Source organism: Octopus sinensis, linkage group LG3 (genome assembly GCF_006345805.1).
Source record: "Octopus sinensis linkage group LG3, ASM634580v1, whole genome shotgun sequence".
NCBI classification, from domain to species: domain Eukaryota; kingdom Metazoa; phylum Mollusca; class Cephalopoda; order Octopoda; family Octopodidae; genus Octopus; species Octopus sinensis.
The window spans coordinates 98987705-99007830 of record NC_042999.1 but is presented as its reverse complement, the minus strand read 5'-3'; the positions used below and the strand labels follow the sequence as shown (position 1 = coordinate 99007830).

Below are 20126 nucleotides of genomic sequence, written 5' to 3'. Positions count from 1 at the left end.
CAATTATTTTTTTTTAATATTTCCATAGTTTTCAAATGAGGGATGTTTTCTTTTTTGCTATCTGTCACTCCATTTTTTTTTACTCTTGTGAAGGCTTCATAGGATGTAGTAGGTAGTAGCAGTCCTAAAACATCAAATATTTCTTTTGGTGTGGTCGCTGTTTGTGAGGTGAGCTTTCCTGCACCTCGTCTCCATGACCGAACTGCAGTTGTGGATCAAAAAGAGGCCGAGGAAGGGCAAATGGCACCGTGAGTGTCGCTTTGCTCTTGAGCAACTAAGCCAACCTGGGTCAACCTTGAGCGACTGCAACATAACAAAAGCATTCTATAGGGGACTAGTGGAGTGGAAGTATGACGGTGATCTTGGGGTGAACCTGGGTGACGACAACGAATACCTGACCTGCTTGTTCAAGACGACTTTCGGGCCAGGACCTAAGGACAACTTCCAGAGATCCCTGGCCTGGCAGTGCTATTGAGAAGCGCTACCCATTTGAGACGAGCGCTGCAAGCATGACTTGAGAAGCACAAGGCCAACCTACTCGAGATGCGGTCAGAGCGATGAAACCGTTCTGCACACACCCGAACAGTGTCCAACCATTTCTGACTTGTGGGCCTATGCTGAATGACTGCTTTCGCATGTGGGATGAGTCAGTTTATCAACCAAGTCTATTGTGAATATTGTCGCACCTCCTACCTTGAAATGGGAAGGAAGAGACATTTTCATCATACTTGTGGCTATGGCAAAAGAATGCGTATGGGAGGGGGGGGCGCATCTGAAAGGTCTAGAGACAAACACTTTCCTCTCTGGTGAATCTCACATCAACTTCTTCAAGTATCACTTGAAGAGGAAGGTGAGAGTAGAGAGGGAAGTTTTGCCTAGTGAATGTTTCAATAAGAGATGGGTGAATGTAGCATAATCCTATAAACCAGAAAAAGAAAAGAAAAAAGAGAGTCATTTACTGCAATGTGTTTTTTGCATGACATTATTGCCCAAGGTTACCGTGGTTTTTCCGTAGGTTTTTCTTTCCATGGATAAACCTAATCTGTTTCCCCTTCTACATTATTACATTTTTGTCATACAAGATCCCAATTAATCGGCTTCCTTCTTTTTTTTTCCCCTTCTTTCCATGATCCCTTTTGATCAAAATTCTATCCAACCTTTTTTTCCCTCCCAAAAAGAAAAGGTCTACTTTGTATTTTGTCCCCTCTGTATTCAGCCCTGTGTGGTTTATAAAGAAACATATCTATCTATCTATCTATCTATCTATCTATAAATATATATATATATATATATATATATGATAGATCAGTAGCCACTACACACATTTTCTCTCTCTCTCTCTCTCTCTCTCTATATATATATATATATAATATAGACAGATGGATAAATATATACAATTCTGTTCTATAGCTCAGAAGCCTTCAACATCTACAAATATGTGTATTATTTATTACAGGCTTACTTCTTTCATTACCGCCTTTATAGTATAATATAACAAATTTCTCTGTTCTCATAACTCATCCTTTTTACCCATCTTTGTTTTATACTTATTTCGTTCTGTTCTCTCATTTGTATTCCAGCAATGTTTTGCTGTTGATGTTACCAAACTGGACAATATCATCAATAAGTTGTCAAAATTGTGATCCTTTTTGGTCAATAAGCAATGAGGGATCAATGTGCCTGCATCTATTGTGGGTTCTTTTTACTCTTCTCCATTTTGAGAATGCATCGATAAAATGCCATTGAAACAGCTGTTGTGAGTTTTGAACCCCACTTGCATTCTTCTTTCATATATATTATTATTATTATTATTATGTATGTATATATATATATATATATATATATATATATATATATATATATGTTTGTGTGTGTGTGTGTTTGTATGTGTGTGTGCGCGCATGTGTGAATGCCAGCATGGACAACAGACATTAAAGGATGATGATGATGTTTACATATATCAAAACTAGGGATAGACTAGTGGTTGGTGAGAGCTGTACAAGCCATGTACAAGGATGCTACCAGAAAGGTAAGGGTTGGCAACAAGTACAATGAAGAATTCAGGGTACAAGTAGAGGTTCACCAAAGATCATCATAGTCCTCCAGGCAATAATAGAGGAATTTAAGACAGGCTGCCCCTCGGAGCTCCTCTAAGCTGATGATCTTGCTATTGTAGCTGAATCACTACCAGAACTAGAGAAGTTTCAGGTATGGAAGCAAGGTCTAGAAGTGAAGGGCCTTAGAGTTAACCTGGTAAAAACCAAAGTTTTAGTAAGTAGGAAGGCAGACAAATCACAAATTCTTTCAGGTAGATGACCCTGCTCGATTTGTAGAAAAGGCATACATTGAAACACCATAATATGTATCTGATGTAAGCTATGGACACATAAGAGGTGCAGCAATATCTGAGGAAGGTTAACAGGGAAAATAGCTCTTGTGTGTGGAAGATGCACAGGTACAATAAAATCAAAAATGTACAGAAAACAGACTCCATCAACTGCCAGGGTTTAAGCTAGATATAGTAGATAGCTTCTATTACCTAGGTGACCAAATTAGTAGGAGATGTGGATGCACTGAGAGCATAGGTGTAAGAATAAGAATAGGCTGGGTAAAGTTCAGAGAGCTCCTACCTCTGCTAGCAAGAAAGTGCCTCTCCCTCAGAGTGAAAGGTAGATTGTATAAAGTCTGTGTGGGAACAGCTATGCTACATGGTAGTGAAACATGGGCTGTGACAGATGAGAACATGCATATGCTTAAAAGAAATGAAGCCAGTATATTTCACTGGATGTGCAATGTTAGTGTGTATGTTCGACAGAGTGTAAGCATCTTGAGAGAAAAGTTAGGCATAAGAGGCATCAGATGTGGTGTGCAAGAGAGACAACTGAACTGGTATGGTCATGTGATGTATATGGATGAGGACAGCTGTATAAAGAAGTACCAATCTCAAACTGTGGAAGGAACCTGTGGTAGAGATAGACCCAGGAAGACATGGGACAAGGTGGTGAAGCATGATCTTTGAACTTTAGGCCTCACAGAGGCATTGACTAATAGTTGAGACCTTTGGTAATATGCTGTTCTTGAGAAGACCTGTCAAACCAATTGAAATCGTAGTTGTAGCTGATGCTGGAGTCACATAACTGGCACCTATGCCAGTGACACGTAGATAGCACCTTCCAAGTGTTGGGTCTCACTAAGGCAAAGTGGCCAATGCTAGTGGCATGTGAAAAGCTCCTTTTGAGTGCTGGGCTTCATGGAGGAAATGACGAATGACCAAGACCTTTGGCATCATATTGTGCAAGTTAAAATCAGTTGTGGCAGATACTGATGCCATGCAAATGGTGCCTGTGCCACGTAGAAGCGACCATTACACTCTCTAAGTGGTTGGTTTTAGGAAGGGCATCCAGCCATAGAAACTATGTCAAATCAGACTAGAGTCTGGTGCAGCCTTTCAGCTTGGCAGCCTTGGTCAAACCATCCAACCCATACCAGCATGGACAACAGACATTAAATGATGATGATGAAAAGGAGGAGGAGGAGGATAATATATATATATATATATATATATATATATATATATATAATGTATGTGTGTATATATGTATATATATATATATATATATATATATATATATATATATTTAATATATATATACATTTCTTCATATACACACACACACACATATATATGCATATACATGTGTGTGTGTGTGTATGTATTTATATGTCTGTAGATATAAGGAATGGAAAAAGTAGTCAAGTACTATAGCTGTTTCAAAGAGGTCACCAATTGCATATTATGCATCATTATGAATATTTCATAGCTATCCAGTGTCCCTTTTCATTAGATACATGCTGCCATTCAGTTGAAAATTTTTTGCTTTAATACATAATGCAAATAAAAAAAAAAAGAGAGAGATGTACATTTTAAGAACTGAAAAAGGAGAGTAGAAAGCAGAGTTGGTAAAGAGCCAATGGCATGCCCTACTCACTGACTACCTTAGTGAGATAGATTGTAGAGTGGTTTCATTTCATTAGCCGTGTATTCAAATTTGTGATGTGGCAACAAGAAATTCTAATCTGATAAACTTTTAACTGGCAGCAATGAGGGGAGGATAGTGCACAAAAAAGTGGGATGTCTATTACTTAGGAAAAATTACGTGTGCAGTTAAAAGCTCTTAGGGGAGGGGGAAGAAAGAGAATGGGAAAGAAGAAAAAAAGGACCAAATAAAGTTACATAATATGCACCCAGTAACCTCTTTGAAGCAGCTGGGGTACTTGAATAATTTTTTTTCCGTTTCTCTTATCTACAGACTCAATTATCATCACATAATAAGCAACATTTGTTGCTTTTGAGCTGGAGCTGTATAGAATATGCCATCTTAATGAAATTTTCAGGCTAATCTTGATATGGGACAAAGTGTATTTGATTTAATGATTAATAAACTTTGTTGATCAAGTCTTTTGCATTTTCTATACAAGCTTTGCTTATGCTAAAGACTAACCAACTACTTTCACCAAGATCACTTGACTGATCCTACTACATTATCACACAAACACACACATATATATGACTAATACATAAGACAGGAGTCAGAAAGTAATGCCATTTTTATTTGTATTACCGTTTGACTCACTCTTGTTTATCAATGTTTGCATGTCCCTCCTTAGTTGACTCAGATAAATTCACTCAGGTAGACTTTCTACACCTGGAATCCCTTCCTGTTCTCAACCCTGACTTATTTCCTACAAAGTAATACATACATAACCTTGGCACGTAAAAAGCACCATCCGTTCATGTCCATTGCCAGCCTTGCCTGGCCCCCGTGCTGGTGGCATGTAAAAGCACCATCCGCTCGTGTCCGTTGCCAGCCTCGCCTGGCCCCCGTGCCGGTGGCACGTAAAAGCACCATCCGTTTGTGTCCGTTGCCAGCCTCGCCTGGCCCCTGTGCTGGTGGCACGTAAAAGCACCATCCGCTCGTGTCCGTCGCCAGCCTCGCCTGGCCCCCATGCCGGTGGCACGTAAAAGCACCATCCGTTCGTGGCCATTTGCCAGCTCTGTCTGGCACCTGTGTGGGTGGCACGTAAAAAGCACCCACTACACTTGGTTGGCGTTAGGAAGGGCATCCAGCCGTAGAAACACTGCCAGATCTGACTGGGCCTGATGAAGCCTTCAGGCTTCACAGACCCCAGTTGAACCGTCCAACCTATGCTAGCATGGAAAACGGACGCTAAATGATGATGATGATGATGATGATGATATATATATAAATAATCAAAATAAGCAACAAGGATATCCAAAGGTAGTGTAGTACAATCGTTTCATGCTACTTCATTTAATTAAACAATGTAAGTATTACATCGGTTTTAAAATGTAGAACAATCTTCAGCCACATATGGAATTTTTAAAATTAAATTGACAATATTCATTTTTATACTTATTCCATTTTCCAACATTACAAAGAGGGTAGTTATATATAGAGAGAGGTGAATCTCATCAATAGAAACATGGTAGTAAATGATCTTTACACATGGGCAGATTTCTTATCACTGAATTTACTTTGTTATTTAGATTTACCATTGGGGAGGGGGGTTTATATATATATATACATATACACTGGCTCAGGAATGAAATTTGCTTAGGGGGTGCAAAAAATATTTACAAACAAGCTCATTCTTTTTTTCTGCTATTTATCTTTGTGTTTTGATCTTTGAGAAGGAACCTAACTTCAAGCTACTTTTTACACATCGCTTTTTATTTACCATTTTCTAAACCTGAGGAAAATAAGTAGGGCTGCAAATTTTGGTTCTGCACTCCACAAAAATTCTAGTGGGTGCGCTGGCACCACCTGCACCTCCTGTTCCTGGACCCATGCACATATACATATTACATGTGTGTGTGTGTATATATACATATTACATGTGTGTATATATATGTAGACAATCATGATTTTAATTCAATCTTTATCACAACTTTGGTTAGCCTGAGGCTATAGTAGAACACACTTGCCCAAGGTGCGACGTAGTGGGACAGAACCTGGAACCATGTGGTTGATAAGCAAGCTACTTACAACACAGCTACTTCTGCATCATATATACATGACACACATACATTGGCTGAGTCCTTCATGGCAGATGTGGAAGAAAGCTCTTGTTTAGAAGATGGTCTGCCAGAATACTTTACAGGCCAATCTAGGGCTAAAGTCCAGTTTAGCCCTCAAAGTGCTCCCATAACTTAGTCTTGGAAGTTTTAACTGTCTCTACAGTAACTTTTTACAGTTCAGTGTACCACCTTAAAAGGATATTTGTTTCCAAGCCAAGCATTGTAAACTTTCTTCTTTGCTCGGACTGCATTTTGAACTTCCTGGCCAAACCATGGTGTTCTTTATCACCTGGCACCAAACAAGGTACTTTCATCAAGAGCATTGTTCAGCCAAAAAATAAGCTACTGAACAAAACAATTTCTGCCCCATTTAAAAATTCTCAGTTTGTTCAGAAAGATCGCCAAATATGGAAGCTATAATGTCCACATATTTATTTCTGATCCTATCATCCAACAGGACTTCCCACTTTATCATGTAACTGGACTTACGAGTTATGCAAGTTCTTTCTGCTGTAGACAATTGGGTGGTGATCAGTTGATAGCGCCAGCCCAGTCATTACATGAACATCCAGCACAGAATCAAAGATATCAGACAAAATAACAAAATCTAGCAATAATCTCTTTCCCGAAACAATGTATACTTATGGATATCCTGGTGCTGAAAGACTGCATTCATAATAAGATCCCATTTCCAGCACAAAAGTCTAGTAAAGCCTTTCCATTTGCATTGTATTCAGGGTCACCATTTCTCCCAATTACCTCTTTCCATGTTCAGAAAACAGTGCCAACATATATATTGAAACCCCCTTTGTAGGACAAATGGCTCAGTCTTAACTATGTTTAAAGCTACAGTGACACCAAGAAAGGATTTGTATTTGGATTTGTTGTTTGGTGTCTATACTTGCCAACAGCTACAGTGGTCCTTCTTTCAACCTAATCTTTAGGAAGCAAACCTTCACACCTTGTGGGATCCACTCCATAACAAAATCTGACAGTTGGAGAGGGGGTATCTCCACTCCCACCTCTACATACATAATTGGCATCACACCTGATAGTTTTGCAAACACTGAGACATTGGTCCTCACAGTAGTCTTCCCAGTATACTTTACATGTTAGTGGAACATCACTGAGAAAAGTGGATTTGTTTAAGTATCTCAGGACCACATTCATGAGTGATGGAAATATATAAGTTAATGATGAAACCTCTATGACTATCTCACTCTGGGAGAAATAGCAACCAAATTTCCCTCAATTCAGACCCTCGTCTCTTATAAAACTGAAAGACATATTAGAAAATGTTGGCCTAGATATATAAAAAAAATAAACGGATAATCATAGGCTAAACACCACCTGTAACAATTAAATAAATAATTATTTAATAGGAGTCATTTTTATGGTACCCTTCACCATTGATAGATTTTCTGGGGTTTGTAACTGGAGGAAAATTCCACATAGTATCTGAAGAAATAAAGCTATTAAAATGATGCCTTGATTATTTCAAACTTTGGCACAAAGCCAGTGTGTGTAGTGAAGAGTATACCTAACTAGAACCAACCTCATTTTATCACTAATACAGTACTTATTTTATTAGCATTGAAAAGATGATAGATAAAATCAATTCTGATATAGAATTTGAACCCAGAAACAAAAGGAATGCAACTAAATACTGCAAGGTATTTATTTTGCCTGGTACTCTTCTGTTTCTGCCAATAATTGTGATACATCATCCATCAATCTATAGATGCCTTAATGACAAAAATGGAGTTTTGCTTTTTAAGTGAGATCTATTGATATGATTGTAGAAATATTATCTTAAGAGATACAACCCAGCTTCCTATTTAATAATAATTAGCAATAAATTCTAATGGAATACAAGCTGTTAACATACAGGATACTGATCAGATACCGAAGACATCAGTTTACAGATGTTGGCTATGAGCAAGCTGGAATGAGGAAGGTTTGTGCATAGAATTCTCCAGAGTATTTTGAGAATGATATCTGATATTCAGCTTGAAATGTTGAAAGTTGAGAAAGAATGAAAAGGAAATACAAAGTGAATAGAACAACATGGAAAGACTTAAGTGAAGCTGGATATTTTATATGAAGTTGGATTGGAGCCAGCAATATGTGCATATGTAGTTATAAATATATATTCACTTACATACAGAAATTAATTATCCACTAATGTTATTTATCTGAAAGAAATTTATTGTGTTCACAATCCATATGAATCCTTCCCAGATGCAAGAATTATCTACATTAGATTACACACAGTATCACTAAGCAGTAAGCTACCTTAAAAATTCCATAGCCTCAGCATAGCTAGAATTTTATCATGAAAAGAAGACATACATTCTCTTTGAATAGAGCAAACCAAAATCTAAGTCCCGACAAGTAGCTGATATTTTCACAAATTCAAAAGCTTCTTTGTGGAAAACTGTTTTCATATCTAGGAATCCAAATCTTCTTTTATATCTAGAAGTCAAGACTATACACAGACAAAAGTTATCAATTTGAATGCTGAAGTTATTTTTTTTTTAAATCACTGGTTCTTAAACTTTTCATTACCTATATCATTTACTTGAAAAGTTATAGCTTTTATATTCATTCTTATTAATGTACATGAAAAAATCTCGTTCAATAAATATATGGTAAATGACTTTACTGTAATGAAAGAAATAAGATGCATACCTTGATCATCCACATCTAAATTTCTCATCATCCAACTAATTAGATCTTGACCTGAAAAATAACAAAAGCAAAAATTCTGTTTAGCATCATGGTATTTTATAGATTCTAAAATTTCAAGAAATCCAGGAAGTTTTGATGAATAAGTGGTATTTATGAGGCATTTAGTAATATCTAAAAAAAATTATATTATATACATTATTACAGAAAATGGTGACTTACTAAATCATTTGATTTATGACCAAATTTCTTTACTTGTCCATTCGACAATATCTATACACTTCTAAAGCATGTCACTCAACAAAACTAGCTTTATGAAAGAGCAAGATTTTTAATTTTTTGTGGCCTAAAATATTTCTTTTTAAGATATAAAAAAACACTGATATGAGTTCTAAGAAAATATGTATATAAACAAATATGATAATAAACCCATACAAACAAAACCAAAAATTTACTGTTGATATCAAAACGTCTGTTCCTTTTGATTGCTATGTGAAAAGTACAAAAGCATATTTCTCTAATAAGAAATTTCAAGTTCATTTGTACTTTTCTTCTCAACCTTCTCTCAGCATTTTTTAATTTATGTTATAAGTTGTATGTAACATTACTCACTCATACTTTCACATACACACACATATATATACATATATATGCACATATATTTATATATATATATATATATATATATATATATCAATAGGTGAGTGAATTATCCTATGTTTATCGTCAGCATGGAAAATTCGTTGAACCGATACCAGGGTAGCAAATTGGTTGCAAATCAGAAACACAGTTGAAGCGACCTGTCCAAGGGTAGAAACTCCGGGTTCATTTGCAGAAATTTGTGTGTTGTATATGAATAAATGAAAGAATGGAGTCGAACGAAGATGTTAACAAAATTCTTTTACTCTCGACATATGTTTCGAAGACCACATGGTTTCATTCCAAAGGAATAAAGGGTGTATGATGCAATCTTCTCATCAGGAAAGAAAGGGAGCCTCTCTCAGCAACAAGACAAACAAAAATTTCGATGACTGCCTACATGGTAAACAAAACGACAATAAGTGATTTTTTTAAAAAACCGTTAGAAGATTTGACGTCAAAGTTAGATAGTAGGAAGAGAAGGGTTAAAGGAATGGTAGGTAGGGAACCAGTGGAAAGGGAAGGTTATGTTGATTAAGAATGTTCAAAGGCTTAGGAAAGAATTTCACTATTGAAGTGGAGTGTATGTTAAGCTAATTGTTCAAAGCACGATGCCTATCGTAATCATTTGTAAGAGTAAAAAGTATGTTTCTGCCAGTGCTTACATTTATAGGATTTCTCTATGAGTGTGTTTACAAGGGGAACCTTAGAGAAGAGGATATGGAAGAGCTCAGAGTTGCAAATGTTACAAAATCTCCTGCCCTTATCAAAAGAAAAGGATACAGACAGTATGAACCAATCTAACTTGAAATCTATATTATTTATTCTTATTCATCTTGATGATGATGATGATGATGATGATGATGATATATATATATATATATATATATTTTATCTTTTATCTTTTACTTGTTTCAGTCATTTGACTGCGGCCATGCTGGAGCACCGCCTTTAGTCAAGCAAATCGACCCCGGGACTTATTCTTTCAGTCTCTTTTGCCAAACCGCTAAGTGGCGGGGACTTAAACACACCAGCATCAGTTGTCAAGCAATGCTAGGGGGACAAACACAGACATACACACACACATACACACATACATATATATATATATATATATATATATATATATATATATACATATATACGACAGGCTTCTTTCAGTTTCCGTCTACCAAATCCACTCACAAGGCATTGGTCGGCCCGGAGCTATAGCAGAAGACACTTGCCCAAGATGCCATGCAGTGGGACTGAACCCAGAACCATGTGGTTGGTTAATCCAAACAAGAAAGCACAAAAAAACACAACAACGCGAGGACGTTGAACAAATATAGTATTATTGGACGCTCAGGAAAGAAGGAGGGTTTAACGTTTCGAGCGGAGCTCTTTATTAGAAACATAGGAGAAGAAAAGATCGAGAGAAGGGAAGACAGAGGGAAAAAAATCGCCAACGGTACACACAAGGTCACATTTTGAAAGACCCCTATATATATATATAAGCATAGAAGTGGCTGTGTGGTAAGTAGCTTGCTTACAAACCACATGGTTCTGGGTTCAGTCCCACTGCATGGCACCTTGGGCAAGTGTCTTCTACTATAGCCTCAGGCCAACCAAAGCCTTGTGAGTGGGTTTGGTAGATGGAAACTGAAAGAAATCCGTTGTATATATGTATATATATGTGTGTGTGTTGGTGTTTGTCCCCCCAACATCGCTTAACAACTGATGCTGGTATGCTTACATCCCCGTAACTTAGTGGTTCGGCAAAAGAGACCGATAGAACAAGTACTAGGCTTACAAAGAATAAGTCCTCGGTTCGATTTGCTCGACTGAAAGGCGGTTCTCCAGCATGGCCACAAATGAAACAAGTAAAAGAGTAAAAGAGATAAAAGAGAATATATATATATATATATATATATATATATATATATATATACACACACACACACATATATATATATACGCATATATGTATATAAATGAAGTAAAAGATCAAAGGGCCTTCTCAAGTCATAGACTCATGAGGTCAGTTTCTTACATCTTATGACATGTATATTTCCTCCACCCCTAGATATGACTCTTATCCCTCAAAGGATTATTCATTTTTGCCAAGCTGAGTGAACTGGAGCAACAAGAAAGTAAACATTTTTGCTCATGAATACAACACATCACCTGGTCCAGGAATCGAAACCAGTCCTACAATCATGGATACAACACCCTAACCACTAAACCACATGCCTCCACAACCGCCCTCCCACAGACACACATGCACATAATTGTGACAGAAGCAGTAACAATAACAAAAGATAATATTTATCACCACTTAAAGATGGTGTTGTGTTAGAACACAGAATATTGCGATAGTTACCATGGATTTGTGGTGCATATAAGCACTCTTGTTTACATTGCTAGTGGGATATAATCAATCACCATTGCTGCCACTGGGGCTACTACATCACAAGATTTTGGCCTTCTATGACCTTGTCAATGGTACACCTGTGAGCTGGAAATAGCAGCAATTCCTCTGATAGCAATATACATAGAATCATACTTATCAGACACACACACACGCATGCACACACACACACACACACACACATACTAATACTGAAAGACTGCCTTCAGAAGTCATGCATTAGACATGAGCATAAAGTGTTCAAACCATCTCATTTGTGCCCTGGTTACTATGTTATCAATACTCCTTAGTTCATACTGTAATCATCTTCAATGGAAAGTTTCAAGTTGTGTTCCATACTTCCTGCATAGTGTAACACAATGCAGAAAGTACAAGTTACACAACAATGGTGACAGAAGGTATCATAACTATGACATTTTGTACACAGCCAGTTTGACTCTGATGGAGAGATCCTTATCGTCAAAGCTTTTTCTTTTCACAATGAATTGTAATTAAATCAGATTGGCTCTGCCCAGTCTATTCTATTTTCTTGTCTACTGAGATGCTATTTGAGATGTAAATTCCCAAGTATTTGTCATATTCGATGAATTGCAGTACAAAGCCACTGATGATAACAGTTAATGTTGTAATGGGTTTCCTAAATTAATGTCTGCTATTGGATCAAAAGCCCAGAGCTGATTGTCACTCTGTTAAATTCAGTTTCAAACACTGGCAGACCCTCCTCCAAATGGCTAACAATGGTCAAATCATCGACCTAAAGTAATCTCTACACTGTAATCATTTAAAGCATTGATTTGTTTCTAAGTCTTCTTTTGTTGATCAACTTACTCTCCATATGGAATATGAAATGGAGGCATTCTTGGGTGCTCCTGAACCATTCATCAAGCATGCAACTTGATAAACATTGAAGCACAAGAAGACAGATGTTATAAACATCTCTGTTTCACACGAGTATCTGTATGGAAAGTATTAGTACTCAACTAATACATTAGAATGGGGGTTGTTGCTTTATTATGTTGCAGTTTGTTAGAATATTAAGTATTGCAAATATTACCATCTTCCTTATCACAGATTTATGGCACCAAATACCTTTGTATGGTTGATGAGAATGAAGTAGAGTGGTGCATTAGGCATTTTACATTTCTCATATTTAACTATCACATGGTGAAGATATGGTACGTCTTCCAAATTGAAAGCTACATTCCAGTTCAGGTAAATTGTAGTTGTTTTCTGTGAGGATTATCAGTCTAGTGCATGGCTGCCCTTTGGGGTTGATGGAAAATTTTCTGGAGTTGAACAGAGCATAGGAGATGGCATTTATACAGATGCATTTATAGAGTTTTTTTTTTTTTTTGCTTTTTGTCTTTCAGTTTTTGTTTCTAATTTAAATATTAACTTTTAAAGTAAAACTATTAGTAATAATATGACAAACTGCTTGTTAGACACAGTCACAACAACAACATCAACAACAATAATAATAATAAACTTCAAAATGTGAATAAGTAAATAAATAAAACTCTGCTTCAATATTCTCACATCTGACCCATTCAAGTACAGAAAAGCAGGCATTAAAACGATGTGGATGATGATGGAAATGATAAACCGTATAAAACAATAAACGGAAATATAATTTAATTTAAAAGATATTGTCATAATTATGAGTATTTCCTTAGATACAATAGCAATGGCCTCTATCAGTGTAGCATTAGTTCACCTCATGACTTTTATGTGCTCATATATGAATATGCACATGTGTTGTATTTAACTTTTATTGAAGCTTTAAATCAATGCTTTAAATGATTACAGTGTAGAGATTGCTTTATGTCGATGATTTGACCATTGTTAGCCATTTGGAGGAGGGTCTGCAAGTGTTTGAAACTGAATTTAACAGAGTGACAATCAGCTCTGGGCTTTTGTTGTATTTAATTTTTATAGCCAGAAGGTTTTGAAAAATTGTTAATAAAAGAAAGGAACTGATAGTTAAAAACATGTTTGAAACTCTGGTGAAGAGAATGCAATTCTGGTGAGAATCTTATGAACTACCTGTAAGAATACCATTCATTGATAGCTTTTACTGTCATGTGTGCTTCCCTTTTGTGCAGTATAGTCGCATTCTTGAAATCCTGAGATACATTATCTTCCATCATATTGATAAGAGATTTTAAATCACTGGTAACTCCGCCACTTTTCATCTGTCTGGTTAAGAGGTTGCTAGGGCCTGCTGCTAAGCTTTCTCTGAATTAGTGAAAGGCTTGTATGAATTTCCTCACTGTTGGCATCACTATGTTCTTTTTAAGTTAGCTTCTGCTTTATGAGGTCAATGATTTTCCTATCAGTGTTTGTCTTTCCCTTTTATAAATCTCAGGTATGCTCTGTCCACTATCTTCCAATCTCTGCAGCATTCTAGATGAAGTTGCTGTTTATATCCTTGATGACAACCTTTGCATTACACTGGGATTATATACTTTAGGCTACAATAATGTGACTGATCCACTGAAGCTCAAAATGTCACCATAAAACTCCTAGCAATTAACACATCAGCCCGTACCTACCAGAAATATTTCTGTGCAATTGATTGATCTTTAGTTACCCCTGTTTATCTCTATTATATTATGACTTTGTCTATTTCAGCCTCACGCCTCGTGTTATATATATATATAATTCTATAGTTCATCTCTATATATTGGTGTCTCATGTCTTGTGTTAAATATATATATAATCCTATAGCTCGCCCCCTAATTTTATCGACCAGCCTCACGTCTCGTTAAATATAGAATAAATATATTTATAATTTTATAGCTCCTTATCGCTAAGATAAATTTAGCTCACGTAATCTGCAAAATATCTCTCTCTCAAATTTAGGTATTTTATACCTACAAATAAGTAAGTATTCCTTTCCAAGAAAGGAATGGCGTACATGGCTGCTAGTTTTCGCGGTGCACCCGCCCTCCCACCCCCTCCACCTGTACAGGAAGTCCTAAACTTTCTCATCCTGTTGTCTCCCATGTACACTTCAAAGTCTTACGCCACCCCCACCTCCTTCCATAAAAGGTAGTGGTCATTCATTGCAAGATATGTTAGTGTAGTGTACGTGGTTTGGACTTGAGTTTTATTGTTTGTCTATGGATCCTGCCAAACGCGAGTTTTCTTTTCAGGTTCATGACGCTACTAGGGCCAATACCTCCCACACCCTCAGGGTTGGCATCCTCAACATTGGCACACTGAAAGGCAGATCTGGAGAGATCGTTGAATTGCTTGAACGGAGGTGTGTCGATATATGCTGTATTCAAGAAGTGAGGTGGAGAGGAGGTTCTGCTAGGTTCCTCACAGGCAAAGGGGCAGAGGTACAAGATTTTCTGGGCTGGGAATACTGATGGGGTCAGGGGTGTGGGTATACTTATCGCCGAAAAATGGGTAGATAAGGTAATCGAGGTAGTCAGAGTATGTGACAGAATACTTAAGATTAGATTAGTGCTCCATCATAGTTTAGCAACTATTATATCGGCCTATGCCCCTAGCCAGGGCTACTCGATGGACAGAAAGACCGTTTCTATGACACCCTACTGCAGACCACCTCATTGACGAACGACAGGGACGTTCAATTCGTGGCTGGTGACTTCAATGGGCATGTTGGACGATATGCTGGGGGCTTCCATGGCGTACATGGAGGCTATGGTTATGGTTCCAGCAACGAGGAGGGAACCAGGCTGCTGGAGTTCCGCGATGCGAATAGTCTTATGGTTTGCAACACTAACTTCAGGAAATTGACAAGCCACTTGGTCACCTACCGATCGGGCTGGCATACTAGCCAAATCGACTACATCCTTGCCAGAAAAAGGGAAAGATGGCTGCTTATAAATGCCAAAACCTTCCCAGGCAAAGAATGTACCCCACAACATAGACTGGTAGTTAGTGACTTTAGGATCAGGACTTTAGGATCAGGACGACTAGAAGACGACCAACATGGAGAAGGGTCTGGAAGCTTAAAGACCTTGCGAATGGACAGAGATTTAGAGACATGTTACTTGAAGCCTTTGACGAAATAGAAGGGGGTATAGCTACACATGGGGTAGAAGACAACTGGACGCTTCTAAGGGACAACCTGCTGAAAGCCACTGACCAGATCTGTGGCTGGTGCAAAGTCCCCTCAAGACCCAAAATAACGTGGTGGTGGAACAATATTGTTGACAAGGCTATTAGACAAAAGAAACAGGCTTGGAAGGACTGGAAGAACGGTGGTAGCAGGGAAGTGTATCAGACTGCCAGAAGGGAAGCTAGGAGGTAGGTGTATTTAGCCAGAGGGGAAGCAGATAAGAAAAAATTTGCCAATGTTCTGCGCCGTGAGGATGAAAGACTTGAGGTATTTCGTGTTGCAAAACAGTGTGTGAGAGAGAATCGTGACGTGGTAGGAGAGAAATGTGTTCACAAGGATGACAGTTCACTTACGCTAAATGAGGATGCAAAGAGAGAGGTTTGGAGACGCCACTATGAAAGGTTGCTGAATGAGGAAAATGAATGGGATAAAGAGAGTCTGCCGAATGTCGACCCAACAGAGGGACCAGCAATCCGAGTTGACAGTTCCTTAGTAGTTAAGGCAATTACAAGCATGAAAACAGGGAAAGTCCCAGGCCCATCAGGAATTACTGCAGAGATGCTCAAAATATCTGGTAGTGTCGGCTATAGCCTAGTCACCCGTATAGTTAATCAGGTGATACACGAAGGAGTCATACCCAATGAGTGGTGTAGCAGCATAATAGTCAACTGATACAAAGGTAAAGGTGATGCCCTAGATACAAATAATTACAGAGGTATCAAGCTGTTGGATCAGGTGATGAAGGTTACAGAGAGGGTCATAAGCCAACTAATTAAAGAGAGAGTTAGCTTAGATGAGATGCAGTTTGGGTTCGTGCCAGGGAAAAGTACTACTGATGCTATATTCCTGGTAAGACAGCTGCAAGAGAAATACCTAGCCAAAGATAAGCCCCTGTACCTGGCTTTTGTTGACATGGAGAAAGCCTTCGACAGGGTCCCCCGATCCCTTATCTGGTGGTCAATGAGGAAACTAGGGATAGATGAATGGTTAGTGAGAGCTGTGCGAGCCATGTACAGAGACGCTGCTAGTAAGGTGAGGGTTGGCAACGAGTACAGTGAAGAATTCCGGGTAGAGGTTGGGGTCCACCAAGGTTCAGTCCTCAGTTCCCTCCTATTTATCATAGTCCTCCAGGCAATAACGGAGGAATTCAAGACAGGATGCCCCTGGGAGCTCTTCTATGCTGATGACCTTGCTCTAATTGCTGAGTCACTATCAAAACTGGATGAGAAGTTTCAGGTGTGGAAGCAAGGTTTAGAATCGAAGGGCCTTAGAATCAACCTAGCCAAAACCAAAGTCCTAATAAGTAGGAAGGTAGACCAATCACAAACACCTTCAGGTAGAGGGCCCTGCTCGATCTGTAAAAAAAGTGTAGGTAGAAACTCTATAAGGTACACCAAGTGTAAGCTATGGACACATAAGAGGTGTAGCAAAGTCAAAAGAAGGCTAACTAGGAAAATAGTTTTTGTCTGTGTCAGATGCTCAGGAGCAATAAACACTGAAAATGTGCAGAGACCAACTTCTACCACGTTCCAGGGAGAAAAACTAGAAGTAGTTGATAGCTTCCGCTACCTAGGTGACCAAGTCAGTAGCGGGGGTGGGTGTGCTGAAAGTGTAACTGCTAGAGTAAGAATAGCCTGGGCAAAGTTTAGAGAGCTCTTACCCCTGCTGGTGACAAAAGGCCTCTCGCTCAGAGTAAAAGGCAGACTGTATGATGCATGTGTACGTACAGCCATGCTACATGGTAGTGAAACATGGGCTGTGACTGCTAAGGATATGTGTAAGCTCGCAAGAAATGAAGCCAGTATGCTCTGATGGATGTGTAATGTCAGTGTTCATAATCGACAGAGTGTAAGTACCTTGAGAGAAAAGTTGGACCTAAGAAGCATCAGTTGTGGTGTGCAAGAGAGACGTTTGCGCTGGTATGGTCATGTGACGAGAATGGCTGAAGATAGCTGTGTGCAAAAGTGCCACACCCTAGCAGTTGAGGGAACCTGTGGAAGAGGTAGACCCAGGAAAATCTGGGACGAGGTGGTGAAGCACGACCTCCGAACTTTAGGTCTCACCAAGGAAATGACTAGAGACTGAGACCTATGGAAGTATGCTGTGCTTGAGAAGACCCGGCAAGACTAGTGAGTCCATAACCCGTGGCCTCTACCTGGTATGTAGCCAGTCGACTTATACATACCTTTCCTTCTTGGGACACAGAACTCCACTTGTGAAGACCCGTTGAGGCAAGTGGAAATCAAATTCAAAATCAAAATCAAAATCAAAATCAAACCAAATCAAATCAGATATCAGAAAGCAGAACCAAAATCGAAGTCGATCAACATCAATGGAAATTGCAGCTGTGATACCAGTGCCGGTGACAAGTAAGCGAACCATCCGATCGTAAAAAGCACCCACTACACTCATGGAGTGGTTGGCGTTAGGAAGGGCATCCAGCCGTAGAAACACTGCCAGATCAGACTGGACCTGATGCAGCCTCCTGGCTTCACAGACCCCAGTTGAACCGTCCAACCCATGCTAGCATGGAAAGCGGACGCTAAATGATGATGATGATGATGATGATACACAAAAAATATGACAGTGATATAAATATGATTGTGATAAATAGTGACCCATTGTATGGTGAAGAAGTCAATTGATTTAAACAGGTATCTTTCTGTAAGTTGTGTCAATTTAACAGTAGGGATGTGGGAACTATATTACTACTTCTACTACAAGACACACAAGCAAAAGTAAATAACGAAAGGAGCCTTTATGAATTTGCTTCAGAAAACATGTTTTGCAATGTATCCACAAAAGACATACACAACCCCAAACATATAGAATCATGGTTATTTCTTCCAATAATAATCCAGAAGCAGCTGCACATGTACTGAATTACAAATCCAAAATGATCGATCGATTGACCCATCTATCCATCCATCCATTCACCCACCCACCAATTCACCAGTCAGGCAGTTCTGGCAACAACCATGTTTAAAAGGTGTTTTTTATGTGCTGCCTGCACAGCACCCAGACCAGCGGCACTGGCAACGACCACGCTCAAATGTTGTTTTTTTCCCATGCCACCAGCACATGTACCAATAAGGAGATGCTGGCAATGATTACGCTTGAATGGTGCTTTTACATGCCACCGGCATGAGAGCCAACCAGCAGCCCTGACAACAATCACACTCAGATGGTGTTTTAACATTCTACTGGCACAAGTGCCAATCAGGCAACACTGTCATCGGCCACATCAGCGATTTTGATTTAGATTTCACTTGCCTCAACAGGTCTTAACAAGCAAAGTTACTGTCCAATGAATGAGGGGAATTCATAATTGGGCTGGTTACACCCACTGGCATAGGCCATGAGGTTATGGTCTCACTTGGCTTGTCAGGTTTTCTCAAGCACAGCATATCTCAAAAGGTCTCAGTCACTAGTCATTGCCTCGGTAAGGCCCAATGTTCGAAGGTCGTGCTTCACCATCTCTTCCTAGGTCTACCTCTTCCACAGGTTCCCTCAACTGCTAGGATGGGACACATTTTCACACAGCTGTCCTCATTCATTCGCAACACATGACCATACCAGCACAGTTGTTTCTCTTGCACGTCACATCTGATGTTCCTTAAATCCAACTTTTCTGTCAGGGTGCTTGATCTCTGTCGTGTATGCACACTGACATTACACATCCAGCGGAGTATACTAGCTTCATTCTTTACAAGCTTACACATAACCTCAGCAGTCACAGCTCATGTTTCACTGCCATGTAGCATGGCTGTTCATACACGTGCGTCATACAGTCTACCTTTTACTCTGGCACAGCAGAGGTAGGAGCTCTCTGGACTTTGCCCAGGTTATTCTTATTCTAGCAGCTACCACTTTCAGAGCATCCACCCTTGCTACTGAATTGTTTATAGCACCTAAGCATTTGCCACATACAAAAACTATCTTCCCAGTTAGCTTTCTTTTGATATTACTATATATATATATATATATATATAATATATATATATATAATATATATATATATATATATATATATATAATATGGAGAGACAGACAGACAAACATAAAGAATAGTATTGACAGTCACTATGAAGCCTGCAGTCTGATGATGGCTTAGCAAGGCAAGACTGTCACAATCAGTACTATTCTTGTTAAAGAATGATAAATATGCACTCTACAAAAAGCACTGAGTAATCCTT

The 20126-nt window shown here is 38.7% G+C and overlaps 1 protein-coding gene across 7 annotated transcripts in view; it reads right to left on the bottom strand.

The window, feature by feature from the left end:
- LOC115209264 (regulator of G-protein signaling 7) overlaps window positions 1-20126 on the bottom strand; it is a 496388-nt gene that overhangs the window by 247767 nt on the left and 228495 nt on the right. For all 7 annotated transcript variants that reach the window (XM_036501194.1, XM_036501193.1, XM_029777562.2 and 4 more), the window contains exon 3: window positions 8792-8842. In XM_036501194.1, the coding sequence (XP_036357087.1) occupies window positions 8792-8842 (51 nt within the window). The remainder of the gene's footprint in view (window positions 1-8791; window positions 8843-20126) is intronic.